At 53.8% G+C, this 27,001-nt stretch overlaps 2 protein-coding genes across 2 annotated transcripts in view; one reads left to right on the top strand and one right to left on the bottom strand.

The window, feature by feature from the left end:
* The window catches only part of FBN3 (fibrillin 3), an 89,869-nt gene extending 66,983 nt beyond the window's left edge, over positions 1 to 22,886 (top strand). The window contains exons 46-67 of the mRNA XM_007460750.1: positions 1,810 to 1,935; positions 2,221 to 2,346; positions 2,771 to 2,896; positions 3,254 to 3,370; positions 5,029 to 5,157; positions 5,656 to 5,775; positions 6,499 to 6,624; positions 7,094 to 7,159; positions 7,378 to 7,503; positions 8,468 to 8,587; positions 8,710 to 8,832; positions 9,644 to 9,778; positions 9,940 to 10,065; positions 10,530 to 10,736; positions 11,270 to 11,395; positions 11,956 to 12,078; positions 12,241 to 12,357; positions 16,945 to 17,073; positions 17,162 to 17,281; positions 18,956 to 19,190; positions 19,946 to 20,096; positions 22,554 to 22,886. Coding sequence (XP_007460812.1) covers positions 1,810 to 1,935; positions 2,221 to 2,346; positions 2,771 to 2,896; positions 3,254 to 3,370; positions 5,029 to 5,157; positions 5,656 to 5,775; positions 6,499 to 6,624; positions 7,094 to 7,159; positions 7,378 to 7,503; positions 8,468 to 8,587; positions 8,710 to 8,832; positions 9,644 to 9,778; positions 9,940 to 10,065; positions 10,530 to 10,736; positions 11,270 to 11,395; positions 11,956 to 12,078; positions 12,241 to 12,357; positions 16,945 to 17,073; positions 17,162 to 17,281; positions 18,956 to 19,190; positions 19,946 to 20,096; positions 22,554 to 22,886 — 3,107 coding nt within the window. The remainder of the gene's footprint in view (positions 1 to 1,809; positions 1,936 to 2,220; positions 2,347 to 2,770; positions 2,897 to 3,253; positions 3,371 to 5,028; positions 5,158 to 5,655; positions 5,776 to 6,498; positions 6,625 to 7,093; positions 7,160 to 7,377; positions 7,504 to 8,467; positions 8,588 to 8,709; positions 8,833 to 9,643; positions 9,779 to 9,939; positions 10,066 to 10,529; positions 10,737 to 11,269; positions 11,396 to 11,955; positions 12,079 to 12,240; positions 12,358 to 16,944; positions 17,074 to 17,161; positions 17,282 to 18,955; positions 19,191 to 19,945; positions 20,097 to 22,553) is intronic.
* A 2,714-nt stretch (positions 22,887 to 25,600) lies between these two features.
* CCL25 (C-C motif chemokine ligand 25) overlaps positions 25,601 to 27,001 on the bottom strand; it is a 3,072-nt gene continuing 1,671 nt past the window's right edge. The window contains exons 2-5 of the mRNA XM_007460749.1: positions 26,576 to 26,693; positions 26,364 to 26,500; positions 25,910 to 26,029; positions 25,601 to 25,608 (exon numbers count right to left, since the gene is read on the bottom strand). Of these exons, the coding sequence (XP_007460811.1) occupies positions 25,601 to 25,608; positions 25,910 to 26,029; positions 26,364 to 26,500; positions 26,576 to 26,693 (383 nt within the window). The remainder of the gene's footprint in view (positions 25,609 to 25,909; positions 26,030 to 26,363; positions 26,501 to 26,575; positions 26,694 to 27,001) is intronic.

Genomic DNA, 27,001 nt, shown 5'->3' with positions numbered 1-27,001 from the left:
AACCGCCCTTTCCCTTCCACCCTCCCCCACCCCACACCCTCATTCTTCCAACTCCCCAGGCCAGGAATCCTGTCCCTTCTTTAAAAAAAGCAATGGGAGTATTTTTAGTAAATTGTTATTCATTTTTTAAAATTCTGTAAAAATACACATAACATAACATTTACCATTTTAACCATTTTTATGTGTCCAGTTCAGTGGCATTAATTACATTCACACTGTTGTGCAACCATCCCCACCATCCATCTCCAGAACTTTTCATCTTCCCAAACTGCAACTCTGTCCCCGTTAAACACTAACTCCCATCCCCCTCCCCCAGCTCCTGGGAACCCCCATTCTACTCTCTGTCTGTAAATCTGACCTCATAGAAACAGATTCATACAGTATTTGTCCTTTTGTGGCTGTCTTATTTCACTCAGCATAATGCCCCCAAGGTTCATCCGTGTTGCAGTGGAGCAGAACGCTCCCTTTTTAAGTTAAATGAGGTTTTGTACAATTTAATACCTGAATGCCAAATTTCAGCTGTGCGGTGTTTCATTGATGAACCTATTTTCAGTTGTTTTCATTCCACGGTTGTATTCTCGTTATTTTCAACAATTGGAACAGAGCAGATAAGAGCAACTCCCCCTCCAGTCACCCCCTCAAATCTAAGTCTCCTTCATACTCTCCCAAGGTCATAACTCAGTCTCCCATGGATGGATACAGGCCGATTCCAGGTTCTTTTATATAAACAATAGATTTATTGATTTATAATTCATGCTTTACGCCTGGAGTATTTCTTTCTAGTTCTTTCTTCATGCATTTAAACACACATAGAGATCCGCCTTTGAAAATGTATAGCATTGTTTTCTGGGGAGTTGGACATAAATTCTGTGCTTTCTTATGTCTTGTCTGCAACTTATTTTTCTCACCCAGCAAAGAGTCGTGAAGAACCAGCCAGGTTACTACACGCAGCACTGCCTCCCTCTTTGCCCTACTTTGTAGTATTCCATACGTGGACACATCCCAGGTCATAAGTCAGTCCCCCATGGATGGACACATAGGCGGATTCCAGGTTCTTTTATATAACCAACAGCTTTATTGAGATATAATTCACTTCACCCATCAAAAGTGCACAATTCAGTGGGTTTTCGTATATCCACAGAGTTGTGCCCCATCACTTCAATTTAAGTTTGAACATTTCATCACACAAAAAGAAACCCTGTCCCCATGAACAGTCATTCCCTGTTCTGCCTTCCCCCAGCCCCTGGCAACCGCTATTCCACTCTCCATCTCTTTGAATTTGCCTGTTCTGGACGTTTCATATAAATGGAATCGTACGGTATTTGTCCTTTGGGGACTGGCTTTTCTCACTGAGCATCATGTTTTCAAGGTTCGTCCACGTTGTAGTGAGTGTCAGTGTTTCACCCCTTTTTCAGGATGAATCATATTCCCTTGTAGGGAGGGACCACATTTTGTCATCCATTCTTCCGGTGATGTTTCCAGTTTCTCGCCAAACGTCACCACAGGTCCTCCCGTGCAGCTTCCTGCTCACACACGGGGCTTCTTTGTTCCCGGAGGCCCCACAAAGCAGGCTTGCTGGGTCACAGCAAATGTGTATTTTTGTTGAGAAAGAGGCTCTCTCCCCCTGCCTTCTCTCCCACATCCTGATTTCTTTCCGATGTGAGCAGATATAGTTTGGCCACTGCAGAATTTTTCAAGTGTGTGCTGGCTGGGGGACACATCTTCTCCTAGACTGCATGATCTCTTAGGTCAGGGTCCCCAGACGTTGCCGGGGGCTGAGCTGCTCCTGACAGCTGGCGCCCTCCCCAGACATCGACGAGTGTGGGGAGATCCCTGCCATCTGTGCCAATGGCGTCTGCATCAACCAGATTGGGAGCTTCCGCTGCGAGTGCCCCACAGGCTTCAGCTACAATGGGGTGCTGCTGGTCTGCGAAGGTGCCACCCCCCTGCCTCCCCAGCCCCGGGTGGGATGCTGGTCCCCCCTCCCAGCCTGTGCTCTCTGGGCAAGTCTTTTAAACCCCGTGAGCCTCAGTTTCCCCCTCTGTGTATGGGGCTAAAGCCTTTCTGAGGGGCTCCATCCCACATCACCCCACTCAATGTGGTTCTGGCTGCTTCTGGAGGGACCACCTGCTCTGAAGTGGGCGGGGAGGGCTGGGTTTAGGGTTTGATTCTGCAGGGAAGCATCTCTTTCAACCCCACCCCGCTGGCTGTACTCCCCAGATGTGGACGAGTGTGCCAGCGGGGAGAGCCCCTGCCAGCAGAATGCCAACTGCATCAACATCCCTGGCAGCTACCGCTGCAAGTGCGCCCGAGGGTACAAGCTGTCGCCAGGGGGTGCCTGTGTGGGTAAGTGGGGACCCCAGTAGGGAGGTGAGGGAGTAGGGGGTAGGACAAAGCCAGACTCTGCCTCCCGCTGTGACTTGGGTAGGGCACGGCTCTGTCCGGGCTTTGTTCCTTGGCTGTGCCACACAGCTTGCAGGATCTTAGTTCCCTGACTAGGGATCGAACCCGTGCCCCACTGCAGTGGAAGCGTGGAGTTATAAGCTCTGGACTGCCCGGGAATTGGCTCCTTGGCTGTACTTTGGGGTGGGGTGCTGAGAGCATCTGTTAACAGGGGAGTTGTGAGGGTGAAATGGGAGGTGAAGCATTTCCCCTGGGACAGCAGCTAGAATGGGTAGGCGGTCGGGCTCTCCCACTGCCACGTGTGATGGCTCGCAACACACGGTGGGGTGGGGACTCTGGGGGCACCACACTCCCTGCCCTCCCTCAGGACGGAATGAGTGTCGGGAGATCCCAAACGTCTGTAGCCATGGCGACTGCGTGGACACAGCTGATAGCTACATGTGCCTGTGTCACCGTGGCTTCCGGGCTTCAGCAGACCAGACCCTGTGCATGGGTGAGAGCCCCCTCTGCTCCTTCCTCTTAGGCCAGGCTGCCAAGGGCGAGGGGCCATGGGTCTACACCTCCCCTGGGGTGGGGATGGTGCTTCTGCCCATCCTGATACACAGACTCACAGCTGTGAGCCCTGGCACCTAAGACCTTGGGTAAATGACTTATTCACCTCCCTGCACCTCAGTTTTCCCATCTGTAGAATGGAAGTGATAAATAGGGATATTTCCCAGCCATCACTTCCCATCCATCTGAGCAGGGTGAAGTGCAGGAGAGGGGGGCTGGGTCCAGCCAGGTCCTCACTGCCCAAGCTGCCCGATGCCCTGGGTCAGCTGGGCGGGGATCAGGGGCTTTGCTCTGGCAGACGTCGACGAGTGTGACCAGCAGCCATGCGGAAATGGGACCTGCAAGAATGTCGTCGGCTCCTACAGCTGCCTCTGCTTCCCTGGCTTTGTGGCGACACACAACGGACATTGCGTGGGTGAGCTGTCCAGGCTGGTGGGCAAGCCTCAGTGCACCCCCACTGAAAAGTGGGTCCTTGGCTTGAGGGTACCCCTCTGAAATAAAGGATCTCGCCCCAGGGATGCCTTCAGGAAAACAACCTCAGGGGATTGAAAACTAGTTAACCGTAAAGTTCTCCAAACCCCTTCGATTGTCAAGTACCAAGGGTCCCTCACTAGAGCTTACACTCAGGTTGATAAGAAGGAAATGGACAGTACAGAGAGGTGAACAGTGAAGACAAGACGTGGGTGGTGTGATGCTGGCAGTTGAGTGCTGTGGTTGAAAGTGGATTCCAAGGTCAGGTGGTGTGAGTTCAAATCCCAGCTTTGCCATCTGCCAGCTGTGTGACCCTAGGCAAGTCATTTACCTCTCTGTGCTTCAGTTTCCTTCTCTGTAAAAAGATTAATAGTAGTGCCTACCTATCTTAATATCAGACCAAATTGACTTTTTTTTTTTATAAATTTATTTATTTGTTTATTTATTTATGGCTGTGTTGGGTCTTTGTTGCTGCTTGCGGGCTTTTATTTTAGTTGCAGCGAGCGGGGGCTACTCTTCATTGCGGTGCGTGGGCTTCTCATTGCGGTGGCTTCTCTTGTCGCGGAGCATGGGCTCTTGGCGCGTAGGCTTCAGTAGTTGTGGCGTGTGGGGTCAGCAGTTGTGGCTCGCAGGCTCTAGAGCGCAGGCTCATTAGTTGTGGCGCACAGGCTTAGTTGTTCCGTGGCATGTGGGATCTTCCCAGACCAGGGCTCGAACCCGTGCCCCCTTCATTGGCAGGCGGATTCTCAACCACTGCACCACCAGGGAAGCCCCCAAATTGACTTCTGAACAAGGAAGATTACCAGAAATAAAGAGAGTCAATATATATTGATTAAGGGGTCATTTCTCTGAGAAGACATAGCAATCATAAATGCATATGCAGCTAGCAATAGAGCTTCAAAACACATGAAGTAAACATTGATAGAACTGAAAATGAAATAGACAAATTCATAATTACAGTTAGAGGCTTTAATGCTCCTTCCTCAGTAATAGAGGGAACAAATAGAAGATCAGTAAGAACATAGAACACTTGAACAATCACGTGAACCACCTAGACCTGAGTGATAGTTATAGAACATTCCAGAACATACATTCTTCTCAGGTGCCCATGGACCTTCACCAGGAAAGACCATATTCTGGGCCATAAGATAAACAACAAAATTTTTAAAATTGAGGTTACACAAGATAGGTCCTTGGAATGTAAGTGAATTAAACTAGAAATCAGTCACAGAAAGATAGCCAGAAAATCCCCAACTGTTTGGAAGTTAAATAATATACTCCCAAAGAATCCATAGAAAAAGGAACAAATCATAAAGAAAATTAGAAAACATTTTGAATTAAATGAAAACGAAAACACAACAGAATTTGTGGGATGCAGCTAAGGTAGTATGTACAGGCAAATTCATACCCTTAAAATGCTCATATTCGAGAATATTGGTGTCTGCTTTATAGGATAGTTGGAGGGTTAATATACAGCTGGTATATAAGTGCTCAGTAAGTTGAAGTCATTGCCATCAACTCAACTTTGTGAACAGAAGAGCAAGGGAGGCTCAGAGCCATAGGCTATGTGGATGACCCCACTGGCCCATCTTCCATCTGCAGACATGGATGAATGCACCACCATCGTGGGGCAGGTGTGCCGATTTGGCCAGTGCCTCAACACAGCAGGCTCCTTCCACTGCCTCTGCCAGGATGGCTTTGAGCTCACAAGTGACGGGAAAAACTGCATAGGTGAGTCTCACCATGGTGCTGGAAGCCATCTCAGCCAGCCCCTACTCCAAGTTTACCTGCAGTTGGTACTTCCGAGTGAGCATGGTTCCATTTCATAAGCATGCATTTATTTTAAGGTATAAAACCAGCACATCACACCCATGTTTTCACAGGGTTTGTGGTTTAGGGTGAGGCTGTCTTGAAGCTCTAAGTTTTATGAAATATGGTATAATAGAGGTGTTGAATGGATGCCATGGAAACCATGAAAGGGGTGTATAAGTGGCTTGAGATTAGGAACTTTGCTTCCCCTTCCCCTGGCTCCACCTATAACCCCCATCAAGACCGAGAATATTCTTCTCCAGATGTCCCTGTTTTCCTGAGTATCAGCCCTTCCTCTGGATCCAGAAAGGCTTGTCTGGGGGCCTTGGCCATCATGCAGTGGCCATAGGTGCCGGTTCTAGCCCCAGGCTAGCCCCTGCCACCAGCTGTTGCTGGGACCCCTCCTCCTCCTCTCCCCAGACGCCAACGAGTGTCTCAGCCTCGCGGGAACCTGCCTGCCAGGCACTTGCCAGAACCTTGAGGGCTCCTTCCGCTGCATCTGTCCCCCTGGCTTCCAGGTTCAGAGTGACCACTGTGTCGGTGAGTGTCTGGCCTCACTCCCAGCTCTGGGGCCAGGGAGGTACCTCCGGGCCTCTGTTCTTTCCCCATCTGTAAAATGGGAATGCCAGCTGGGGTGGTGGTGAGTGAAGAGATGCAGTTAGCACAGCGCCCAATACGGCTCCATATACTGTTATTGTTATTAGGATGCTCTCTTGGCTCAGGGCTCTCTCTCTCTGGGGCCCCCAGGCTTCCTCGTGAATCCTATAAAATGGGCATGGGTGTGGGTCTCACTGCACCAAACATGGAACTTCTCGCTTGATGAGTGGTGGTCAAGGACCAGTCTGGCCTGAACACCTCTGGTCCACTCATCCACTTGGACTAGCCTTGGGCTAGCCTGGGCTAATGTGGGCCAACCTGGCCTTAGCAGATGGGCTAGCCTAGTACAGTGCAAGCTAGCTTCCTCCACTGTAGGCTAATTTTATGTAGTCTTAGTTGGCTCTGTGTAAATTTACTCTCTAAAGATGAACTTTTCCAGACCATGACCCCTACCCTGGAGACACCTTCTAGGAAAGACCCCCCACACACACACTGCCCACCTGGTGCTCCAGCTAATCCTGAGCCCTGGGGACCCCACCCTGCGTCAGTCCCTGGACCCTCCCTGGCTGGGCCCCCCACTCCATCTGCCCCTCCCAGCAGCCGAGGCCACCCACCCCAGTGGAGGGCCTGCTGCACCCCACCCACCTCATGTCCCTGCCCCTCCAGACATCAACGAATGCTTGGAAGAGCCCAACCTGTGCCTCTTTGGCACCTGTACCAACAGCCCCGGGAGCTTCCAGTGCCTCTGTTCGCCTGGCTTTGTCCTGTCTGACAACGGGCACCGTTGCTTTGGTGAGTCTGGGGCCAGGGAGCACACAGGTTAGGGAAGAGGTGGGAGGTGGGGTGAGGAAGAGCTGGGTCACCCAAAAAGGGGGCTGCAGTTTCTTGTATGGATCTCCAGGAGCCTTGTCCAGTGTGGGCTAGCCTCACCCAGGCTGAGCTGGCCTCTTCTCTCCCAGGTTAGGGCAACAAGGCAGAGGGCAGGGCAACTCAACAAGTATTTGTTGTTATGGGTGCCAGTGGTGAACCAAACCCCAGCCTATCTGTAAGGACATCTCAGGCCGGTGGTGGTCCAGGGCTAAGGACTGGGAGTCAGTAATGAGGATTTGGAGTCTGAAATCTGGGTCCTCTGGCTCTCTGGAATGAGTCACTTTGCCTCTCCAGGAAAGCTGCTCTCCTTCAGCCTTCCCTACACACAGGGGCATCCTGGGGGCTGCACGTGGCCCCAGACCCTCACCTCCCTTCCCCTCTCGGTGTCCAGCCACCTTTCAGGAGCTGTGCCCTTTTGGCCACGGGGCAGTCCCAGGCCTGGATGATTCTCGGGAAGGTGAGCCCCTCGCCCACGTGCTAAGAGCCCCCCTGGGCCACCGCAGTCTTCTCCTTTCCCTCCCAGCCCTGTCTGGGCTCTACCCTGGTTCCCAAGTCTCAGGCTCCCTCCTCGACCCATGGGTAGCCCTGGACTCCACCCCCCTGGAGGGAAGGAAGAGACCCTGAGTGTGGCCAGGGCATGACAGATGCCGTGCCTGCAACCTCCGCTACCTGCAGACGTGAACGAGTGTGTGGAGAACCCTGGCGTCTGTGCTAACGGCCTTTGTGTCAACACTGATGGCTCTTTCCGCTGCGAGTGTCCTTTTGGCTACAGCCTGGACTTCACAGGTGTCAGCTGCGTGGGTGAGTGACCAGCCCGCCCCAGCCTGCTTACCAGGGAAGGAAGGAGCCAGGGAGGGCAGGCACCACCCAAGGCGGCACCCTGCAGCTCAGCCACTGTCACTTTCCCCCACCCACTCATGCTTCTTGCTGTTTATTCACTCATTCATTTATTCATTTACTTATTCATTCACGCATTCGCCCACTTTTCATTCATTTACTTGCTCTTCACTCATTCATTCACTCACTTATTTACTCATTCATTTATTCATTGAACACATAACTGCATGCCTGCCCTGCGTCCGGCCTATTACGCATTTTATTTATTTATTTTTTTGTGCGGTACTCTCACTGTAGTGACCAGCCCGCCCCAGCCTGCTTACCAGGGAAGGAAGGAGCCAGGGAGGGCAGGCACCACCCAAGGCGGCACCCTGCAGCTCAGCCACTGTCACTTTCCCCCACCCACTCATGCTTCTTGCTGTTTATTCACTCATTCATTTATTCATTTACTTATTCATTCACGCATTCGCCCACTTTTCATTCATTTACTTGCTCTTCACTCATTCATTCACTCACTTATTTACTCATTCATTTATTCATTGAACACATAACTGCATGCCTGCCCTGCGTCCGGCCTATTACGCATTTTATTTATTTATTTTTTTGTGCGGTACGCGGGCCTCTCACTGTTGTGGCCTCTCCCGTTGCGGAGCACAGGCTCCGGACGCGCAGGCTCAGCGGCCATGGCTCACGGGCCCAGCCGCTCCGCGGCATGTGGGATCCTCCCGGACCGGGGCATGAACCGGTGTCCCCTGCATCGGCAGGCGGACTCTGAACCACTGCGCCACCAGGGAAGCCCCCGTCCAGCCTAAAGGTGCAGCAGATCTGGCCCTATCCACTCTGTAGGAAGTCAGCAGGAGGCAGACAGGATCACGTCAAGGGTGGGAGCCCTCTGCAGGCTCTGACCACCCCCTTACCCCCACCCCAGACACAGACGAGTGCTCTGTCGGACACCCCTGCGGGGAAGGCACCTGCACCAATATCATTGGAGGCTTCGAATGTGCCTGTGCTGATGGCTTTGAGCCTGGTCCCATGATGACCTGTGAGGGTACGACCCTGCCTGCCCAGACCTGGGCTCTATCATAGGGGTGAGGGGGGCTGGCCTGAAGGAGGGACAGGGGGTCCTGCAGGCAGACCCCACCCAGCCGGCACCTCCACTGACCTCCCCAGACATTGACGAGTGCTCCCTGAATCCCCTGCTCTGCGCCTTCCGCTGCCACAACACTGAGGGCTCCTATGTGTGCACCTGCCCGTCTGGCTATGCCCTGCGAGAGGATGGGGCCATGTGCCGAGGTATGACCCGTATGGGCAGGCGGGCTATGGATAGGGTCCTGCCTCAGTCCCGAGCGAAAATGAAGAAATAAGACCTCTGCCTCCAAGGGTGGGAATGAGCAATAAGTGATAAAGTGAGGGGAGAGCTGAGGCAAGTGATGGTGCAATGGGTGCTCTTTTGTGAGTAGTGGTTCTGCTTTTATAGTTATGAAAGGGGGTGCTAGCATCTCCTTGGCTCCCCAGTCTAACAGAACAGTGAGTGTGGCTTTGGAGGCCTCTCCAGTTGTGGCTGGACATGCTCTGAGTGGGCTAGCACAGTGGGGGCAGCGATTGTGCCCCAACCCAGGGACATGTAGCAATGTCTGGAGACATTTTGTATTGTCACAGTTGGGTAGGTGGGTGGGTGGGTGCTACAGGCATCGAGTGGCCAGGGGTGCTATTCAATATCCTACAGTGTGCAGAAGAGGCTCCCACCACAAAGAATTTTCTAGTCCCAAATGTCCACAGTGTCGAGGGTAGAAACCCTGGCCTGTGACTTGGTCCCTCAAGGGCCATTTCAGAGTCAGTGTTCCAGGGACCACAGTGAAGGCCAGACAGATTCACAGACCCTGATGTAGGCAGGGGATGCAGGTGTTTGGGGCAGTTGTGGCCACCCCCCCTTGGCTTCCCAGGAGGTCTGGGACGGTCGGGGGAGGAACGGGCGCCTGGCAGTGCTTCAAGGACCTCACTGGCCCACCGAGGCCACCGGGGGGTGGGGTCCAGGTCCTCACATCCTGGAGCTGGTCCATGGTGTGTCTGGTCTTCAGCGCCATTGGTCTGGGGTTGCCCGCAGATGTGGACGAGTGTGCAGACAGCAAGCAGGACTGCCACACCCGGGGCATGATGTGCAAGAACCTCATCGGCACCTTCACCTGCATCTGCCCCCCGGGCATGCGGCCCCAGCTGGGCTCTGGGGAGGGCTGCACAGGTACAGGAGGGCTTCAGGCATGCAGGGTCTCCCTGCCCCCGATGGATGGGAGAGTTCAAAGCCAGAGGGTGTGGGTAGGCAGACATTGACCCTGGAGGTGGAGGCCAGCCTCCACACCACCATGGCCTCCCCCACGGCCTGCCGCATCCCTCCCGCCTCAGATGACGATGAATGCCATGCCCAGCCCAGCCTCTGTGCCAATGGCCGCTGCGTCAACACCGCAGGCAGCTTCCGCTGTGATTGTGACAAGGGCTTCCAGCCCAGCCCTGGCTTCACTGAGTGCCACGGTGAGTGTGACCAGACCCAGGTACGGGGGACATAGCCACCCAGCATGTGGCACCGCCACCTGGGAGCTCCCCAAGGCGGGGATGGGGCCAGGGCCACCGATGCGGTCACTGAGCCAATCCAGACACACGTGTCCACCGCACGCCCCCAGCTTCCCTTTGTCCCTTCAGTCAAACCCCCTGGAAGATTAGAGCATCTCCCCCCTGCCCTGTCCATCATCACACCCAGGAACCGGCCCTCCCCAGGTTCACCACTTCCTAAGGGCTAAACCTGGAGGGCGACCCAGTGGTACCGTCTCTCCTGGAGACTTGTGTGTCCCTCTGTCCCCACAGTCCTTGCCACTCTTCCCGCTTTTTACTCTCCCCTGACCCCGAGCACACTCTCCACCCCGCAGCTGGACGCCACGGGGAAGGGGCACCCAGACAGCTCATTCCTCCCACCCACCATCCCCACCCGTTCTCTCCAGACACCCGGCAAGGGCCCTGCTTCTCTGAGGTGCTGCAGGCCACGTGCCAGGCTCAGTCCAGTGGCGGCAAGGCGGTCACCAGGGCCGAGTGCTGTTGCGGGGGTGGCCGCGGCTGGGGCCCCCACTGCGAGCTCTGTCCCCTGCCCAGCACTGCCGCCCACAAGAAGCTGTGTCCCCACGGCTCGGGCTACACCGCCGACGGCCAAGGTGGGTGGCGATCTGTTCACGGTTGTGTGTCTGCTCCAGCCGGTGTTAGAGTACGTGAGCCAGTGTGTGCATCTCTGTGCTGGCAGGTGTGTGGACCAGCGTGAACCAGAGCCTGTTCGTCGCTCTGTACGTGTGCGTGAACTTGGGTGGGATGGGGGAGCAGGTGTGTGAGCCAGCGTGTGTGCGTGTGTGCTTTGTTCTGTGTGTGCGGGCTCATTAGCGCGTGACCGGTGTGCAATGCTTGTGTGTTCATCTCTGCTTCCATGTATGTGGATGGGGTGCCCTGAGGAGGTGTCGCTGATGAGGCTGTGGTGTGGGTGTGTCCCCACCACGGGGATTCTCAGCGTCCAGCGGAAGGAGTTTCATTCGCCTCAGGGTGGGGTTCACAGGGGCCAGGCCGCCAGCTCTGGGGTGCCGGGAGGGGAAGCAGAGGCTGGCCTTGCGTCCCGGGAGAGGGCTGGTGGGCCCAAGGGAGGCGGCATGCCCTGGTGACCCAGGGGGAACGGCCCCAGCCGAGCCCTGCTTGTCCTCAGACGTGGATGAGTGCCGCGTGCTCGCTCACCTGTGCCCCCATGGCGAGTGCATCAATAGCCTTGGCTCCTTCCGCTGCCACTGCCAGGCTGGGTATGCGCCTGACACCACTGCCGCAGCCTGCGTGGGTGAGCCCCCTGCCCCACCCCCTGAGCCTCTCCATGCAGCGCCTGGCACACACCCCCGTGAGAAAACTGAGACCAGAAGCAAAGCATCCTTGTTTCTTCCCTCCACCCCCATCCCACATGGACCACTTTCCTCCTGTTATCTGGTGCATCCTAAGTTTTTCAGTCACGTTGTGTAGCAGGTGTTGATCTAAGTCAGGGTCGGCAAATTCCTGCCCAAGGGCCGAGTCCAGCCCTCCACTTATTTTTGTTAATAAAGTTTTATTGGCACACGGCCACGCCTATTTGTTTCCTTACCCGCTGTGGCTGTTTTCCTGCTGCAGAGGCAGGGTTGAGTAGCTGGGATTCAGACTGCCTGGTCCGCCAAGCCAAATATATTTACTCTCTGGCTTTTTACAGAAAAACAAACAAACAAACAAAAACCCCAGTTCCTTGTGTAAGCCCACAGATTCTGAATAGCTGGGGTCCGGGAAGGAGGCCTCAGCAGGGTGGGGGTGGGGACCCCAGCCCCTGAGCCCCCAGGAATGTCTGACTGACCCTCCTGAGTGCTGCGTCCCCTCTAGATGTGGACGAGTGCAGCCAGGTCCCCACGCCATGTCCCTTCCTCTGCAAAAACACCGAGGGCAGCTTCCTGTGCGCCTGCCCCCGAGGCTACCTGCTGGAGGAGAAAGGCAGGATCTGCAGAGGTGACGTCCCTCTCTCCCCACCCACGTGCCGTGGGGCTCTGTCCCTTTCCCCCCGAGGGGCATCTGCATGGGGTCGGGGGCCGTCTCCAGGGTGTCTCCCCTGGGAAGCCCCCAGTCCCGGCGGGCCCTGCCCTGAGCCCGCTGGGACCCTCTGTGCTGCAGACGTGGACGAGTGCTCCTCCAGGCAGCACAACTGCCAGTTCTTCTGCGTCAACACCATCGGTGCCTTCACCTGCCGCTGTCCCCCTGGCTTCACCCAGCGCCACCAGGCCTGCTTCGGTGAGTCCCCTCGGCCGTCACGGCTGGTGCTTGGCCCCAGCCTTCATCAAATAAGTGGCAAATGCACAGTGTGTGCCAGACATCGGGGACACGGGGGTGATTAGAACAAAGCCCGTGCTCTGTCGCTGCTTACGTCCTGGTGGCACCTGGGACCTCAGTCTCCTTCCTTGCCCTAGGGACCTGGGAGGCCACCCTCAGGAGTCTCTCTGACCTTGGCCCAGGACACCTACCCTCGCCCTTGACCTGCCGAGTCTCTCGGCAGAGGGCCTCCCCAGGGTGCCCCCAAAAGCCAAGCGGCTCACGCAATCCAACTGTCACTTCTTAGTGTCTTGTGACCTGGGAGAACCAGACCTCCCCCAAGGGCTGAACCTAGACACGGGTGGCTTCGTTCAGGCTCCCATGAATCCACTCAGCCAACACCTACTGAACACCTGTGTACCAGGCAGTGCTCTAGACCAGAGCTCAGCAGACTTAAGCCCCCAGGTCAAGCCCGACCCCCTGCTTGCTTTTGTCAGTAAAGTTTTATTGGCACACAGCCATGCCCATTCATTTATGTATTGTCTGTGGCTGCAGTTGCTACAACAGCAGAGCCAAGTAGTTGCAACAGAGTAAAAAATATTTCCTACCTGGCCCTTTACGGAAGCAGTTTGCCTCCTCCTGTTCTAGACCCTGAGGGCACAGCAACTGAACACAAAGGTCAAGCTCGCTGCCTCATGAACCATCCCTTCTGCCAGGGAATGACTAGAAACAGACATAACAAATTACCACTGTAGGCTGTCAGAAGGTGATGTGGGACATGAAAGAAAGAAAAAGTAGAAAGCAGGGGAAGGCAATCAGGAGGGCTGCAATATAATTCTATTTTTTAAGTGAGATATAATTGACATGTAACATTATATTAGTTTTAGGTGTACAACATAATGACTCGATATTTATGTATATTGCAAAGTGATCACCACAGTAAGTCTAGTTAACATCCATCATCACATAGTTACAAAATTTTTTTCTTGTGATGAGAACTCTTAATATATACTCTCTTAGCAACTTTCAAACGTACAGTACAGTATTATTTTTTTTTCCTTAACAGATTTTTTAATTTAATTTTTATTTTATATTGGGGTATAGTTGATTTACAGTGTTGTGTTAGTTTCAGGTGTACAGCAAAGTGAATCAGTTATACATATACACATATTTATTCTTTTTCAGATTCTTTTCCCATATAGGTTATTACAGAATATTGAGTGGAGTTCCCTGTGCTCTACAGTAGGTCTTCGTTGATTATCTATTTTTGTGTGTGTATATGTTAATCCCAAACTCCTAATTCATCCCTCCCCCTCACCTTTCCCCTTTGGTAACCATAAATTAGTTTTCTAAGTCTGTGAGTCTATTTCTGTTTTGTAAATAAGTTCATTTGTATCATATTTTTAGATTCCACATATAAGTGATATCATATAATATCTGTCATTCTCTGACTTACTTTGCTTAGTATAATAACCTCTAGGTCCATCCATGTTGCTGCAAATGGCATTATCTCATTCAATGCTGTATTTTTTTTTTTTTTATTTTATTTTTGGCTGCGTTGGGTCTTCATTGCTGTGCACAGGATTTCTCTAGTTGTGGTGTGCGGGCTTCTCACTGTGGTGGCTTCTCTTGTTGCGGAGCACGGGCTCTAGGTGCGCCGGCTTTAGTAGTTGTGGCATGCGGGCTCAGTAGTTGTGGCTTCTGGGCTCTAGAGCTCAGTCTCAGTAGTTGTGGCGCACGGGCTTAGTTGCTCCGTGGCATGTGGGATCTTCCCAGACCAGGGCTCGAACCCAGTGTCCCCTGCATTGGCAGGCAGATTCTTAGCCACTGCGCCAGCAGGGAAGCCCTCAATGCAGTATTATTAACCACAGTCACCATGCTGTACATTACATCCCATGACTTATTTATTTTATAACTGAAAGTTTGTACCTTTGACCACCTTAACCCCTTTCAATCACCCCCCAAACCCTCCTCTGGCAACCACAAGTCTGTTCTCTGTTATCTGTGAACTTGGCTTTCTTGTTTTGTTTTTAGATTCCACATATAAGTGGGATCACACAGCATTTGTCTTTCTCTATCTGACTGATTTCATCTTAGCAAAATACCCACAAGGTCCAACCATGTTATCACAAATGGCAGGATCGCCTTCTTTTTTTATAGCTGAATAATATTCCATTGTACGTATATAACACATTTTCTTTATTTATCCATGTTTGGATACTTAGATTGTTCCCAGGTCTTGACTATTCTGAATAATGCTGCAGTGAACATAGGGGTGCAGATATCTTTTCAAGTTAGTGTTTTCATTTTCTTTGGATAAATACACCCAGAAGTGGAATTGCTAGGTGGGCTGCAGGAATAATGGCAAGCCTCACTGAAAGGGGAAAGATTTGAAGGAGGTGAAGGAGTGAGCCATGTGCATATCTGTGGGAGGAGTGACCATTCCTAGCCACAAAATGACTGGCATTTCTCCTTTTTCTGTACAGTCAAGTTATTTTCCCTCCTTCCTAAGGTGAGCACACTTACTATGGCATTTGTGTGTGTGCATCTGTATGTGTGTGCACACAGAGGCTTAGAAGCCCCATGTCCCAATGCCTCTTGTACCCAAGAGAGATTCCACATTCCCACAGGGATGTGCCTGGTGTCAAGAATCTCCATATTCAGGGCTTCCCTGGTGGCGCAGTGGTTGAGAGTCCGCCTGCCGATGCAGGGGACACGGGTTCGTGCCCCGGTCTGGGAGGATCCCACGTGCCGCGGAGCGGCTGGGCCCATGAGCCATGGCCGCTGAGCCTGCACGTCCGGAGCCTGTGCTCCGCAATGGGAGAGGCCACAACAGTGAGAGGCCCGCATACCACAAAAAATAAAATAAAATAAAAAAATAAAGAAGATGTGGTGTGTATATATACAGTGGAATACTACTCAGCCATAAAAAAGTATGAAATAATGCCATTTGCAGCAACATGGATGGACCAAGAGATTATCATACTAAGTGAAGTAAGTCAGACAAAGACAAATACCATATGATATCACTTATACGTGGACTCTAAAATAAAACACAAATGAACTTATTTACAAAACAGAAACGAACTCACAGACATAGAGAACAGACCTGTGGTTGCCAAGGGGGAGGGGAGGGATGGAGTGGGAGTTTGGGACTAGCAGATACAAACTATTATATAGAGAATGGATAAACAACAAGGTCCTACTGTATAGCACATGAAGTATCGATATATTCAATATCACTCAATAAACCATAATGGAAAAGAATATATTTATGTATAACTGAGTCACTTTGCTGTACACCAGAAACTAACACAACATTGTAAATCAACTATACTTCAATACAATAAATTTTTAAAACTTAAAAAAAAAAATCTCCATAGTCAAGGAAGCCTAAATTAGGGTTCCCCCTAGAAATGTATGGTTCATTCTCCATGACCCCAATCCCAATGCAATTTAACACCATGGGCCATGACCACCATAGCAATAATGTTGCCTGATAACCAGGCCTGTCTTAGCTCGGGCTGCCATGACAAAATATCATAGACTGGGTGGCTTAAAAAACAGACATTGCTCACAGTGTGGAGGCTCTAAGTCCAAGATTAACATGCTAACAGGGTCAGGTTCTGATGAGGGCCTTTTCCTGGCTTGCATACGGCCACCTTCCTCCTGTGTCCTCATGTGGCAGGGAGAGAACAAGAGTAAAGCTCTTTGGTGTCTCTTCTTATAAGGGCACCAATCCCATCATTAGGGCCCCACCCTCATGACCTCTTCTAACCCTAATCACCTCCCAGAGGTCTCGCCTCCTAATACTGTCACTCTGGGGGTTAGGGTTTCAACGTGGGAATTTGGCAGTGGTGGCATTGGGGGTGGGGCGGGGGGGGGGACACACACATTCAATCCATAACTCTGGCTGACATCCCACAATTGTCAGGTTCCCATGAGGACAGAGTGCAACAGTTACCCCAGGTCGTTTTCCCACAGAGAAGGAAAAGGGGTTTTGTTAATCTTTTACTCTTAGGTTGAGCACTGTCCCAGTGCTTCATGTGATTAGGTTAATTTAATTCTCACAAAACACAATGAGGTAGATATTATCATCTCCATACTACAGCTGACAAAACTGAGGCACAGAGAGGGTAAGTCGGTTGCCCTACATCACACAGCACTGAGGTGGTAGAGATGAGATTCAAAGTCCTATATGTGCATGATCTCAAGTGTTTGTGACAGTTCTGTGAAGTGGGAACTGTTATGGATCTCCTTTCACAGAGAGGAAAACTGAGGCCCAGAGAGGTTAAGATTTGCCTGGGGGACTTCCCTGGCTGTCCAGTGGTTGAGACTCCGCACTTCCAATGCCGGGGCTGTGTGTTCGATCCCTGGTCTGGGAACTAAGATCCCACAAGCTGCATGGTGCAGCCAAACAATATGTGTGTATATGTATATATATATAGATGTGTGTGTGTGTAAAAGATTTGCCTGGAACAGTTGATCAGGTGGTAGGCCTGGTATCGTGGTGCCTGACATGAACCTCCTAACCAGCAGGTGGCCCTGCCCATTCTATGTCCTCTGCAGACAATAACGAGTGCTTGGCCCAGCCCGGCCCATGTGGCACCCGTGGACACTGCCACAATGCCCCAGGCAGCTTCAGCTGTGAGTGCTATCAAGGCTTCACACTGGACAGCTCAGGCCATGGCTGCAAAGGTAGAACCGAGCTTTGGGTGGGGTCTAGGCCCTGGGGGTGGTCCTGAGGGCTGCCTGGCAAGCCTTCTCTCCTCTCGGCATCTCACAGATGTGGATGAATGTGACGGGCCTCATCGCTGCCAGCATGGCTGCCAGAATGAGCTGGGGGGTTACCGCTGTGGCTGCCCCCAGGGCTTCACCCCACACTCCCAGTGGGGCCAGTGTGTGGGTGAGTGGTGGGGGCTGGGAGGAAGCCGACCCCCGACCAGAATCTATCCAAAGCGGGCGACTGGGAACCACCCCCATGGCAGGATGTTGTGATAAGCACAAGTACCTCAAGGTCCAATGGGCTGGTCTGGAAGGTAGTTAGTTCCCTGCTGCTGGGCGGGCTGGGGAGTCAAGGGTCTGCAGAGTCAGCCTGGCAAAGGCTGTTTCTTAGGGAGTGATGGCCGTTTCTTAGGGAGTGATGGTCTGGAGGGCTCAGTGGAGAAAGATTCTGAGATGGTATCTGTGATCACTGGGAAAGGGGTGCTGGGATTGATTAGTGACGTCTGCCATGGATGTGGCAACGGAAATGGGTGCGTGCATGCTGCATCTTTTGTCCTAGCTGTTGCAGACGCCCTTGGTTTGGGGGACTAGCCTTCTGCCTTCCCTCCAACCTTGCCCACTGCACCCTTCTCTTTGCTGCTCTGGGGCCTCCCAATGACAGCCTCGTCCTCACCACCTCTCTTTGTTCCTCCTCTGCAGTCTGGCCTTCACTCTGTACCCATGTAGGGACCACTCTCCTGCATCCTCTCCATCACCTGTCCCCAGATTTCACCTTCCACTTCCTTTGCTCTGGGCACCACTGCCTGCCCCTCCTGGACTCTCCACCCACGGCCTCTGTGACTCGGCTTTCCCCTCCCTCCCACTGCCTCGGCACTGCCTTCTCTCCAGCTCGTCCTCCTGCCCCTCCTGGTGGGTCCTCAGCTAAGTTCTCTGTCTTTTCCTCTGTTCCTTGGCATTTGTCCCCTGGGGACCCCACAGACCATTGCCTCTGCTGCCAATCCCTCTTTCTCAGCCTGCTCCACATTAGTTACTCATTCATTCCTTCGGCGACAGTTTGCCCAGGACCCACGGTTACAGAAGTGAGCTGAGACCAGACTCCATCCCTGCCCTCCCATTGTCCAGTCTTTCAGGGGAGACAGGGATTAATTAGGCCAGTGGTTCTCAACTGGGCACCGTTTTGAAGTGTCTTGGAGATTTTTTTTTTTTGTGGTACGCGGGCCTCTCACTGTTGTGGCCTCTCCCGTTGCGGAGCACAGGCTCCGGACGCGCAGGCTCAGCGGCCATGGCTCACAGGCCCAGCCGCTCCGCGGCATGTGGTATCTTCCTGGACCGGGGCACGAACCCGCGTCCCCTGCATCGGCAGGCGGACTCTCAACCACTGTGCCACCAGGGAAGCCCTCTTGGAGATATTTTTGATGGTCACAACTGGGCACTGGGTGCTCCTGGAATTTAGTGGGTGGACACCAGGGATGCTGCTCAACACCCTGCAGTGTGCAGGACGGCCGCCATCACAGAGAATGAAACGGCCCCTAATGAGAATAGTGCTGAGGTGGGGAACCTTGTTCTAGACCGTGCCACCGTTTCACATTCCTGGGAAGTTTTGAGAAATGCTTTAAAGGAGAATTACAGGATGGGGGTGGGGGTGGGGGTGGGGGGCAGATGAAGGAGTGTAGGGGACAGCAGACCTAGTCCAGAGGCTCACCGGGAGCTTGATGGAGGTTTAGACGTTGGCCTTGGGCTCTGAAGGAGAAACCAGAGTTGCCATGTGGGCACGGGAGGGATGCATGTGGAGGGATCTGGAGAGGCAAAGGCTGTCCCCTGCCCCTCCCCCTGTCCTCCCCCTCCCCCTCCACAGACAAGAACGAGTGTGTCCTGTCACCCGCGGCCTGCGGCAGCGCCTCCTGCCACAACATGCTGGGCGGCTTCCGCTGCGTCTGCCCCTCCGGCTTTGACTTCAACCAGGCCCTCGGGGGCTGCCAGGACGTGGATGAGTGTGCGGTGCGGGGTGGCCCCTGTAGCTACAGCTGTGCCAACACCCCCGGCGGCTTCCTGTGCGGCTGCCCCCGAGGCTACTTTCGGGCTGGGCAAGGGTGAGGGGCTTGAGCCGGGTGGACACTGGCACCCGAACCCTGGGAGTGCACACACCCACACACACATGGGCCTGTGCACACGTTCACGTACATACGTGTGCATGGAGAAATGGGTGCAGGGGACTTCCCCAGTGGTCCAGTGGTTGAGACTCTGCTCCCACTGCAGGGGGCGTGGGTTTGATCCTGGTCGGGGAACTAAGATCCCACATGCTACACACGCCACGTGGCCAAAACAAAAACAAACAAAAACAAAAAACAAAAAAGAGAAATGGGTGCAGAGGCCAAGTGGCACCTGTACCTGTGCACACACAAGCTCACACCCCACGTGGAGTAATTGTCCTGTATGTGCTTAGTGCAGGATGCACGCCTCCCTGTAATACACGTGAGTGTGTGTGAGGCTCACACCTGTGCCAACATGCCCGGGCACCCTCATTCATACATGCCAATGTGCACATGCGTGCAAGTGCATGTCAGCATCCAGGGTGCACACAGGCTCATACACGCATATGCCCCTGGGTACACTCAGGTATATCCTACACCCCTGCATGCATGCAGTTTCACACCTACACCCGGGAAAGCCAAGGGATGCACACATACACGTGTAGGCACATGCAAATCCGCACTGGCACCTTGGTACACTCATAGTTGCCTCCATGGGCAGAGTGGCTCCAAATGGAGTGTAGGGGGTGGGAGGGTGGTAAGGGAGGTCCCATCAGCCTGCCCCTGAACACTTGCCCACCCCTGTCCTGGCCCAGGCACTGTGTCTCTGGCCTGGGCTTCAGCCCTGGACCTCAGGATGCCCCAGACGAGGAGGAGCTGCTCTCATCCGAAGCCTGCTACGAATGCAAGATCAACAGCCAGCCCCCTCGTGACCGGCCACGGCGCAGCCCCCATGGGGACTATCAGGTGCCATGGGGAATGCACTGGGCATGGGGCACAGTGAGTGGCAGGGACAGCCAGGGAACCGGCCAGGGGTAAGAGGACCAGGCTCCATGTCACAGCTTGTCCCCTAAATCATGGTGCCTTTCTGTAGTTCCTCAGCCTGAGGATTCCCCTTGGGGGCTCTCTGGGGGACACAGGCCCCCAAGCACCCCACCTTGCTCCAGATGAGAAGTCAGGCACCTCCCACACACGCCCTGCGTGTGATGCCTCCCGTGGATCCCTTCCATGGAGCTTCAATGCAAGAAAAATGCCTTGGGCCCCCCAACCCTGCCTGCACCCTGGAACTTGTCACCTGTCACCTCCTGGCTGGCACAGCCCTCCCTCAGAGCCCCTCTGGATTTAGCACCAACAGCGCTCAGAGCAGCTAGCTTAACCGATTCCATCATCCCCTTCCTTCAGACCCTCTGCACCTCTTTCCTGCACCCACAATGCTCCTGGAGCTATGCTCAAGCCTCCTGAGCCCTCCTTGTCTCTCCCCCACCCCACCCGCCGTGCTCTCAAGAACAGCAGAGCAGGCCTGTGGTTTAGGCCCTCTGTCCCCTGGGGCTACTCCAGCTATGACCCTGACCCCACCAGGTTGTGCAGGGAGGGCAGTTTTGTCACAAATTCAGCTTGCTTGTCCTTCAGCTGAAAAGTCCTTGAGGCCACTGATGGCTGGTCTTGCCACTATGCCCCAAAGAATCTGAAAGCTAACCATTTATTAAGCACCTGCTGGATACACGTGGTGCTCCAAGCATTCTGCATTCATTCACAACCTCTCAATGTTTACGACAGCCCTGGGAGGTGTAGGTACCACTATCATCCTCATTTTACAGACGGGAAAACTGACGCTCAGAGAAGTTAGGTCACATGCCCAAGTTACAGAACTAAAAACTGGCAGAGCAGGATGGCAGTCATCCCGGGCCCCTCTGCAGCCACCACCTTCTGAGGTCATTACTTTCTGTTATTTCAAAAAAAAAAAAAAAATCACTGAGCACAGAAGCCATTACCCACATCTGGAACCAAACTCCTTCACTCCATAGATTTTACTGAACACCTACTGTGTGCTGGACTCATAGCGAACAACCAAAAAAATGGAGCAACAGTGAACAACACATAAAACACATAATAAAAAAAAAGTCCCTTTCCCCATAGGACTGATATTCTAATCGAGAGACAGACAAGAAATATGTAAAGCACATCATATTTTGTAACACGTGATAAGTATGATACATGATAAATGCTATGGGGAAAAAATGAAGGCAGAAGTGGGACAGGAATGCTGGGTCTGAGGGGCTCTCAATATTAGATTATCTAAATATGAATGTTCCTTCGCTTTCCTTTTCTTTCTAGTTGTTTCCCCTTTCTGGGAAAAAGAGTGTGTGTACACATTATTCCCATTGTTATTTTTGTAAGCATCACAGGGATAGGGCCCAGTGTCTGTCAGGTTTGCCACTGTGTCACCAGCCCTTGCTACTCAGAGTGAGTGGAGAGGTTGTCAGGGCTCCTGGCATGGACACAAGCAGATCTGGGCAGAGGCAGGCAGGGTCCTGTGGCTTTGCCTGCAATACCCACTTATTGCCAGCAGGTGTCAGTAAGAGCACATGTCTGAGCAACAGTCCTGGTGAAGGGCTGGGAAACAAGAATAGTTTTCACTTTCCTGCAACAGCAAAACACTCCATCAGCATGTAAATTAGGCAGAACAAACAGCTCTGCCCAGAGCAAAGGAGAAGAAAGCACAGATAACCTCCTGTGGGATTGGATGTGTCACCCAGCCCCCGTCAGCCTGCCTTTGAGGTTTGCTGGCTTATTCAGGGCCCTGTCCGGCTGCCAGGACCAGGAAGCATTCTGAGGAGCTCAGATAAAGAGGGGTTTGTCATCTGCACACAGGGGGGCTCTCAGAGAGCCCAGATGCAGGAAGTGCAGCCAGCCTCCAGGAACCGGATAGCTACCGGGCAGCTCCTCTGTATGGCCCAGCAGGGTCTTGTGTTTCTCTCACTGTGTCTGGGGCTGGCTCGTGCTGCAAGGCCCTTGGTCATAATTCCAGCCACCCCAGACCGCCTTTGAGTGACCTTGGGTGCTTTGGGGCCAGATGCCATCTGACTGCCTCCCAGTCTGGGTATGTGAGGGAAAATTCTCCATTTCCTCCACCAGGCTGGCAGGGATCGAACTAAGGCCCCTCAGTTGAAACAAGGGGTCTGGAGTCAACCTGTGAAAAGGTTTCCTTTCCACCTGGGAACCAGCCTCCACCTCCATCCTCTACTATAGCCCAAGCTGACCGTTGGCCTTGTGGGTGGGGAGGGAGACAGGAGTCAAGGGCAGGGAGTGGTCCGTGTTTTCTTCCATTTTAAAGATTGCCTAAAATTCTCCTCTTGGCCCCCTACCCACCGCATTCTGATTTCTCCCAGCCCCTGCCATCATCCACCTGGTCTTTCTCCCCAGGCGAGCCTGGCCAGCCTTGATTCGGAGGCTCCGCTGACCTTGGGCCTGAACCTCTCCCGCCTGGGCCGGGCCAAGCACATCCTAGAGCTGCGGCCGGCGCTGGAGGGTCTGGGGGGCCGCGTCCGCTACATCATTGCCCGTGGCAACGAGCAAGGTTTCTTCCGCATGCATCACCTCCGCGGCCTCAGCTCCCTGCAGCTGGGGCGTCGGAGGCCGGGGCCTGGAACCTACCAGCTGGAGGTGGTGAGCGTGGCTGGGGCCTGGGGCACCCCGCCTGAGGGGTGGCCGGTAGGCCGGGCCTTGCGGCTAAAGGTGCAGCTGCAGCTGCTGTAGTCCAGAGGCACCCACGCCTCACACCTGGCCCCAGGCCCCTCCTGCAGCCCGCTTCCCAGACTCACCACCTGGGCACCGCCCCCCCCTCCTTCCACAGGATGTCACTCTGTTTGCTACACCCCTGCCCCCCCCCCCCACCCCGCCCCCAGGTGACCCTTGACAAGCCCTGGCGTTGATGGGCCCCAGGGTCCCTATGCGGTCCTCCTCTCCAGAGGCAGGAAATACTAGAGCTGGGAGGGATCAATCCCCGGCGGCAGTGGCCGAGCAGGTGGAACCCCAAAACTCAGGAAGAGCGAAATGCTATCCTATGACCTCAAGCGAGCCCAGCCTCTATCCGAGGGACCCCACCATTCGGTGTTTCCTGGAGACAGCTGGCAGCTGCTGTGGCGTGCCCCCTCCACTTCAACAGCCAGGGTCAAGGAGGGCCTGGGTTTCACTGTATCTGGTCAGTCTCAGGCTTAAACTTCTGCACTGCACGGGGGCTCAGCCCTGGGGGTTGGTGGGACATGGGAACGGGTGGCTAGGGTGGGCCTAGGGCTCGTCCCTCCCAGCAGAAGGGCCCACGGGGCCCCAGCCAGAGTTGCTGACATGCAGCCATGTTCATTCCCACGGGGAGCTGGGCTAGGGTTCTGAGGATGCTTTTCTATCGGGAGCAGAGACAACAATAAAGCTATTTTGGGTTAAGTCTGTCCCTTGGCGAGTTCTGGCAGTAAGTAGACGCTGCCCTTGGCAGGGCCGGGCAAGGCTCAAGTGGCGGGGTAGCAGGAGGCCCCAGGAGGGCAACAGCTTTGGAAAGGATGCACTTCTGCCTAGGGTTCTGAAGAGGAAGTGTGTACGGGAGAGGTGGGTGAAGACCATCCTGCACCTGGGGGTGGGGGACACCATCCCAGGGTGCAGATAGGTTCTGCCAACGTCAGACCTGGGAGTTTGGCACAAAGCCAGGCTGCAAGTGGCAACCATTGGATCCCTTGTGGGTTCACCATTACTGATAATAATGGCTCATGATTCCTGACCCCATACTATGTACCAGGCACCATTCTAAGTATTGTACAATTACTGACCCATTCAGTCCTTGTGACTGAGTCCAAGCTCATACTACTCGCCACATGACAGGCCAGTAAATCGAGAGACGAGTTGTTGGGACAAGGAATAGCGACTTTATTCGGAAAGCCAGCAAACCGAGAAGGTGGTGGACCCGTGCCCCAAAGAACCATCTTGCCTGAGTTAGAATTCAGGCTTCTTTTATACTAAAAGGGGAGGGAGTAATGTCAAACCAATTTCCTTGTTCTGGTCAGCTTCTGGAGGGGATGTGTTCATTTCTTTCTGCAGACATTCACAGGTGGGCCTGGCCTGGATGTTTCCTGTGAGCTAAACAAAGGTATTTTAGCTGGGTGCTCATTACCTGAGAAGCAGGGTTCCTGGCCCAAGGTGGGCCATTATGTATAATTTAAGCTTATAGGCAACATCCCTTTAGTGATTAACTTGTAATAGAATATAAAAAGTTCTTCCTGGGCTTCCTTGGTGGCGCAGTGGTTGAGAGTCTGCCTGCCGATGCAGGGGACACGGGTTCGTGCCCCAGTCCAGGAAGATCCCACATGCCGCGGCGCAGCTGGGCCTGTAAGCCATGGCCTCTGAGCCTGCGCGTCCGGAGCCTGTGTTCCGCAACGGGAGAGGCCACAATAGTGAGAGGCCCGCGTACCGCAAAAAAAAAAAAAAATTCTTCCTTATTACATCATCACTATGGCCCCATGGAATAGATACTGTTATTCTCATCCCCATTTTACAGATAGGAAAACTGAGGCTCAGAGAGGTTAAGTGACTTGGCCGAGGTGACACCAGATTACAGGTAGAAGAACCAGATTCAAAGTTGGGCAGCCATGCCAGTGTGCTGGCTCCATCCTGCCTGACTCCAGGTTGGGCTGGATCTATTGAATTTGATGGCTGAGCTCAGTGGATGGGATACTCACTGTGTTAACACATAGCTTGTGCGTGTGCTGTATATCACAAACGGCAGTGTATTTAGTCCCCACAGACTTGTATGAGGCAGGCAGTGTTATCAGCTCTGTGTTACAGCGGGGAAACCGAGGCTCAGAGAGTTTATGGCATCTGCTCTGCATACCCACACAGTGTAGTAGGGCCTGGAAGTTCCTTTGAGTCTACACCCTGGCCCCAGGCCCCAGTGCTCAGCGCCCCAGGCCCCAGTGCTCAGCACCCCACACTGAGAGCACAGATCCTGGGGTGGGAGGGGATCACGTGGGTTTCAACACAGGCTGGGGACTCGCACCCCACAATGAAAGGTGACAGAGACAGGAGTGACGTCCCACCAATGGTTTATTTAAAAGTTACAGAGAAGCACATCCTGGGAGAGAACTGAAGCTTTGCAAAGACCCAGAGGGACACACGCAGGTGTGTCCCTACAGGTAGGCAACTATAGTGATGGTTCTTTCCAAGAATTGTTGCCCAGGCCGGTGTGACTCTGGTGCCTGCCTGGAGCAGGCACGGGTCTTGAAATAACAGAGCTCCCTTGTTCCAGCTATCTGAGGAGCAGGAGGTAGCAGGGGTGACAGGGAGGGAACTGATGCAGCCTCAGGTGCGGGGATTGAGATTTACCCTGAAGCACAGAGGGGCTGGGGCACACGAGGCTGCAGGGTGATAACTGTGGCATACAGAGGTCCAGCCTATCTCTTGCTGGCTGATCCTAGAGAAGTGCGGGCTCATGGTCCTGTAGGAGGGATGGGGCGGATCGGCAGGGGAGGGGGGCTGGAGTGGAGTCAGGGGCCCTGAAGTTTTCGGTCCACACACTTGGCGTTTCATTTCAGCACTTGCCGAAGCTCCCTGTGCCGGAGCAGGGTAATAATGAACAGCCCCCTAGGACCCTCCTGTGTGTATCTGTGGGGCTGACCACAGAGCCAGCCCTCCGTGGTCCTGGAGGTGAGTCCCCTGACCCAGTCTGGGCTGATCAGGAGCCCTCATTCCTCAGCAGTGATGAGGGGAGGAATGGTCACGTGCTCAAGAGTCCTGACCTGGCTTAGCTGTTGTCAGGAGAGAGGTTTTCCTCTTGCTGTTTCTGGTGGGACCACTAAACTTCGACAATGGTAGCGTGGAGGTTCCGGGGCTCAACTTCCTCACCCCAGAATGAGGGACTGTCAGAGAGAAGGCAAGAGAAATAGATAAGAGCTCCACCAATACCTTCGGATTACGTGGATCCAGCCCAGCCTGATGCCGCCCATTGGGTGGTTATTTGAGCCAATGAGTTTCCCATTTGCTTGAATTTTCCATCTCTAGCAATTCAAAGTGTCTTGACTGAAAGAGCTGCACGTTCACTCAAGCCTCCCACTCACAAGCCACTGACTCTTCTTGGGGTGCAGGCAGCTGTCAGATGCTGGCCTGCCATCCCCTCCTTTGGGGGTTGAGAAGCTCAGGAACCCACAGCAGGGAGGGTCGGCCCCTTAGATGCTGGGCTGGGGTCTCACCCACCCGGGAAGTTTCTCCGGGTGCCGTGGTGGGGCTTTAACTGAGTCTTCTTTCGAGCATCTAGGATCTTCATCCCAATCTGCACCCACCTGGCCCCTGGCTTCCCACACACCATCTTGTTTTTCTGGGGGAAGAAGAATCTGCAGGGATGGGGGTGTAAGTGGGGAGCGACGCTGCGCGGGAGTCCCCACCCCCTCCCCCATGGTCCCACTCACATCACCGCAGGCAGGTTGCAGCTCCCGCTCACGTCCTGGCGATGGTAACTCTGGGCATACCGGAGCATGGACCGTCTTGCTGGGCCGTGGTAGGCCAGGCAGCAGTCCTCAAAAGCACCTGCGACCACACAGCCGTCCAGAGGCTTGCATCTCTACACGTGCGTGTGCGGCTGCGCACGCACTCTTCAGGAACGCCCACAGCCTTGGGCACCCGCGAGCCCGCGCGCACTCCACAACCCTCCAACGCCCTGTGGAGGCCCGGGGACAGCCCAGACGGTAAGGAGGCCGTTCGGCTCACCTTTGGTCCTTGATAAGGGGACAGGAAGCGGGAGTTGGAGAGGGCCCCACAGGCCCCTGCTGGGTAGGGCCCAGGACCACGAAATAAATGGGGGACCAAGGCCATTTCCATTCCTGTCTTGGGGCTGA

Source organism: Lipotes vexillifer, unplaced genomic scaffold (assembly GCF_000442215.2).
Source record: "Lipotes vexillifer unplaced genomic scaffold, Lipotes_vexillifer_v1.1 scaffold1011, whole genome shotgun sequence".
NCBI lineage: Eukaryota > Metazoa > Chordata > Mammalia > Artiodactyla > Lipotidae > Lipotes > Lipotes vexillifer.
Note: the sequence above shows the minus strand (reverse complement) of the source record. Positions and strands in the feature narration are given on the sequence as shown.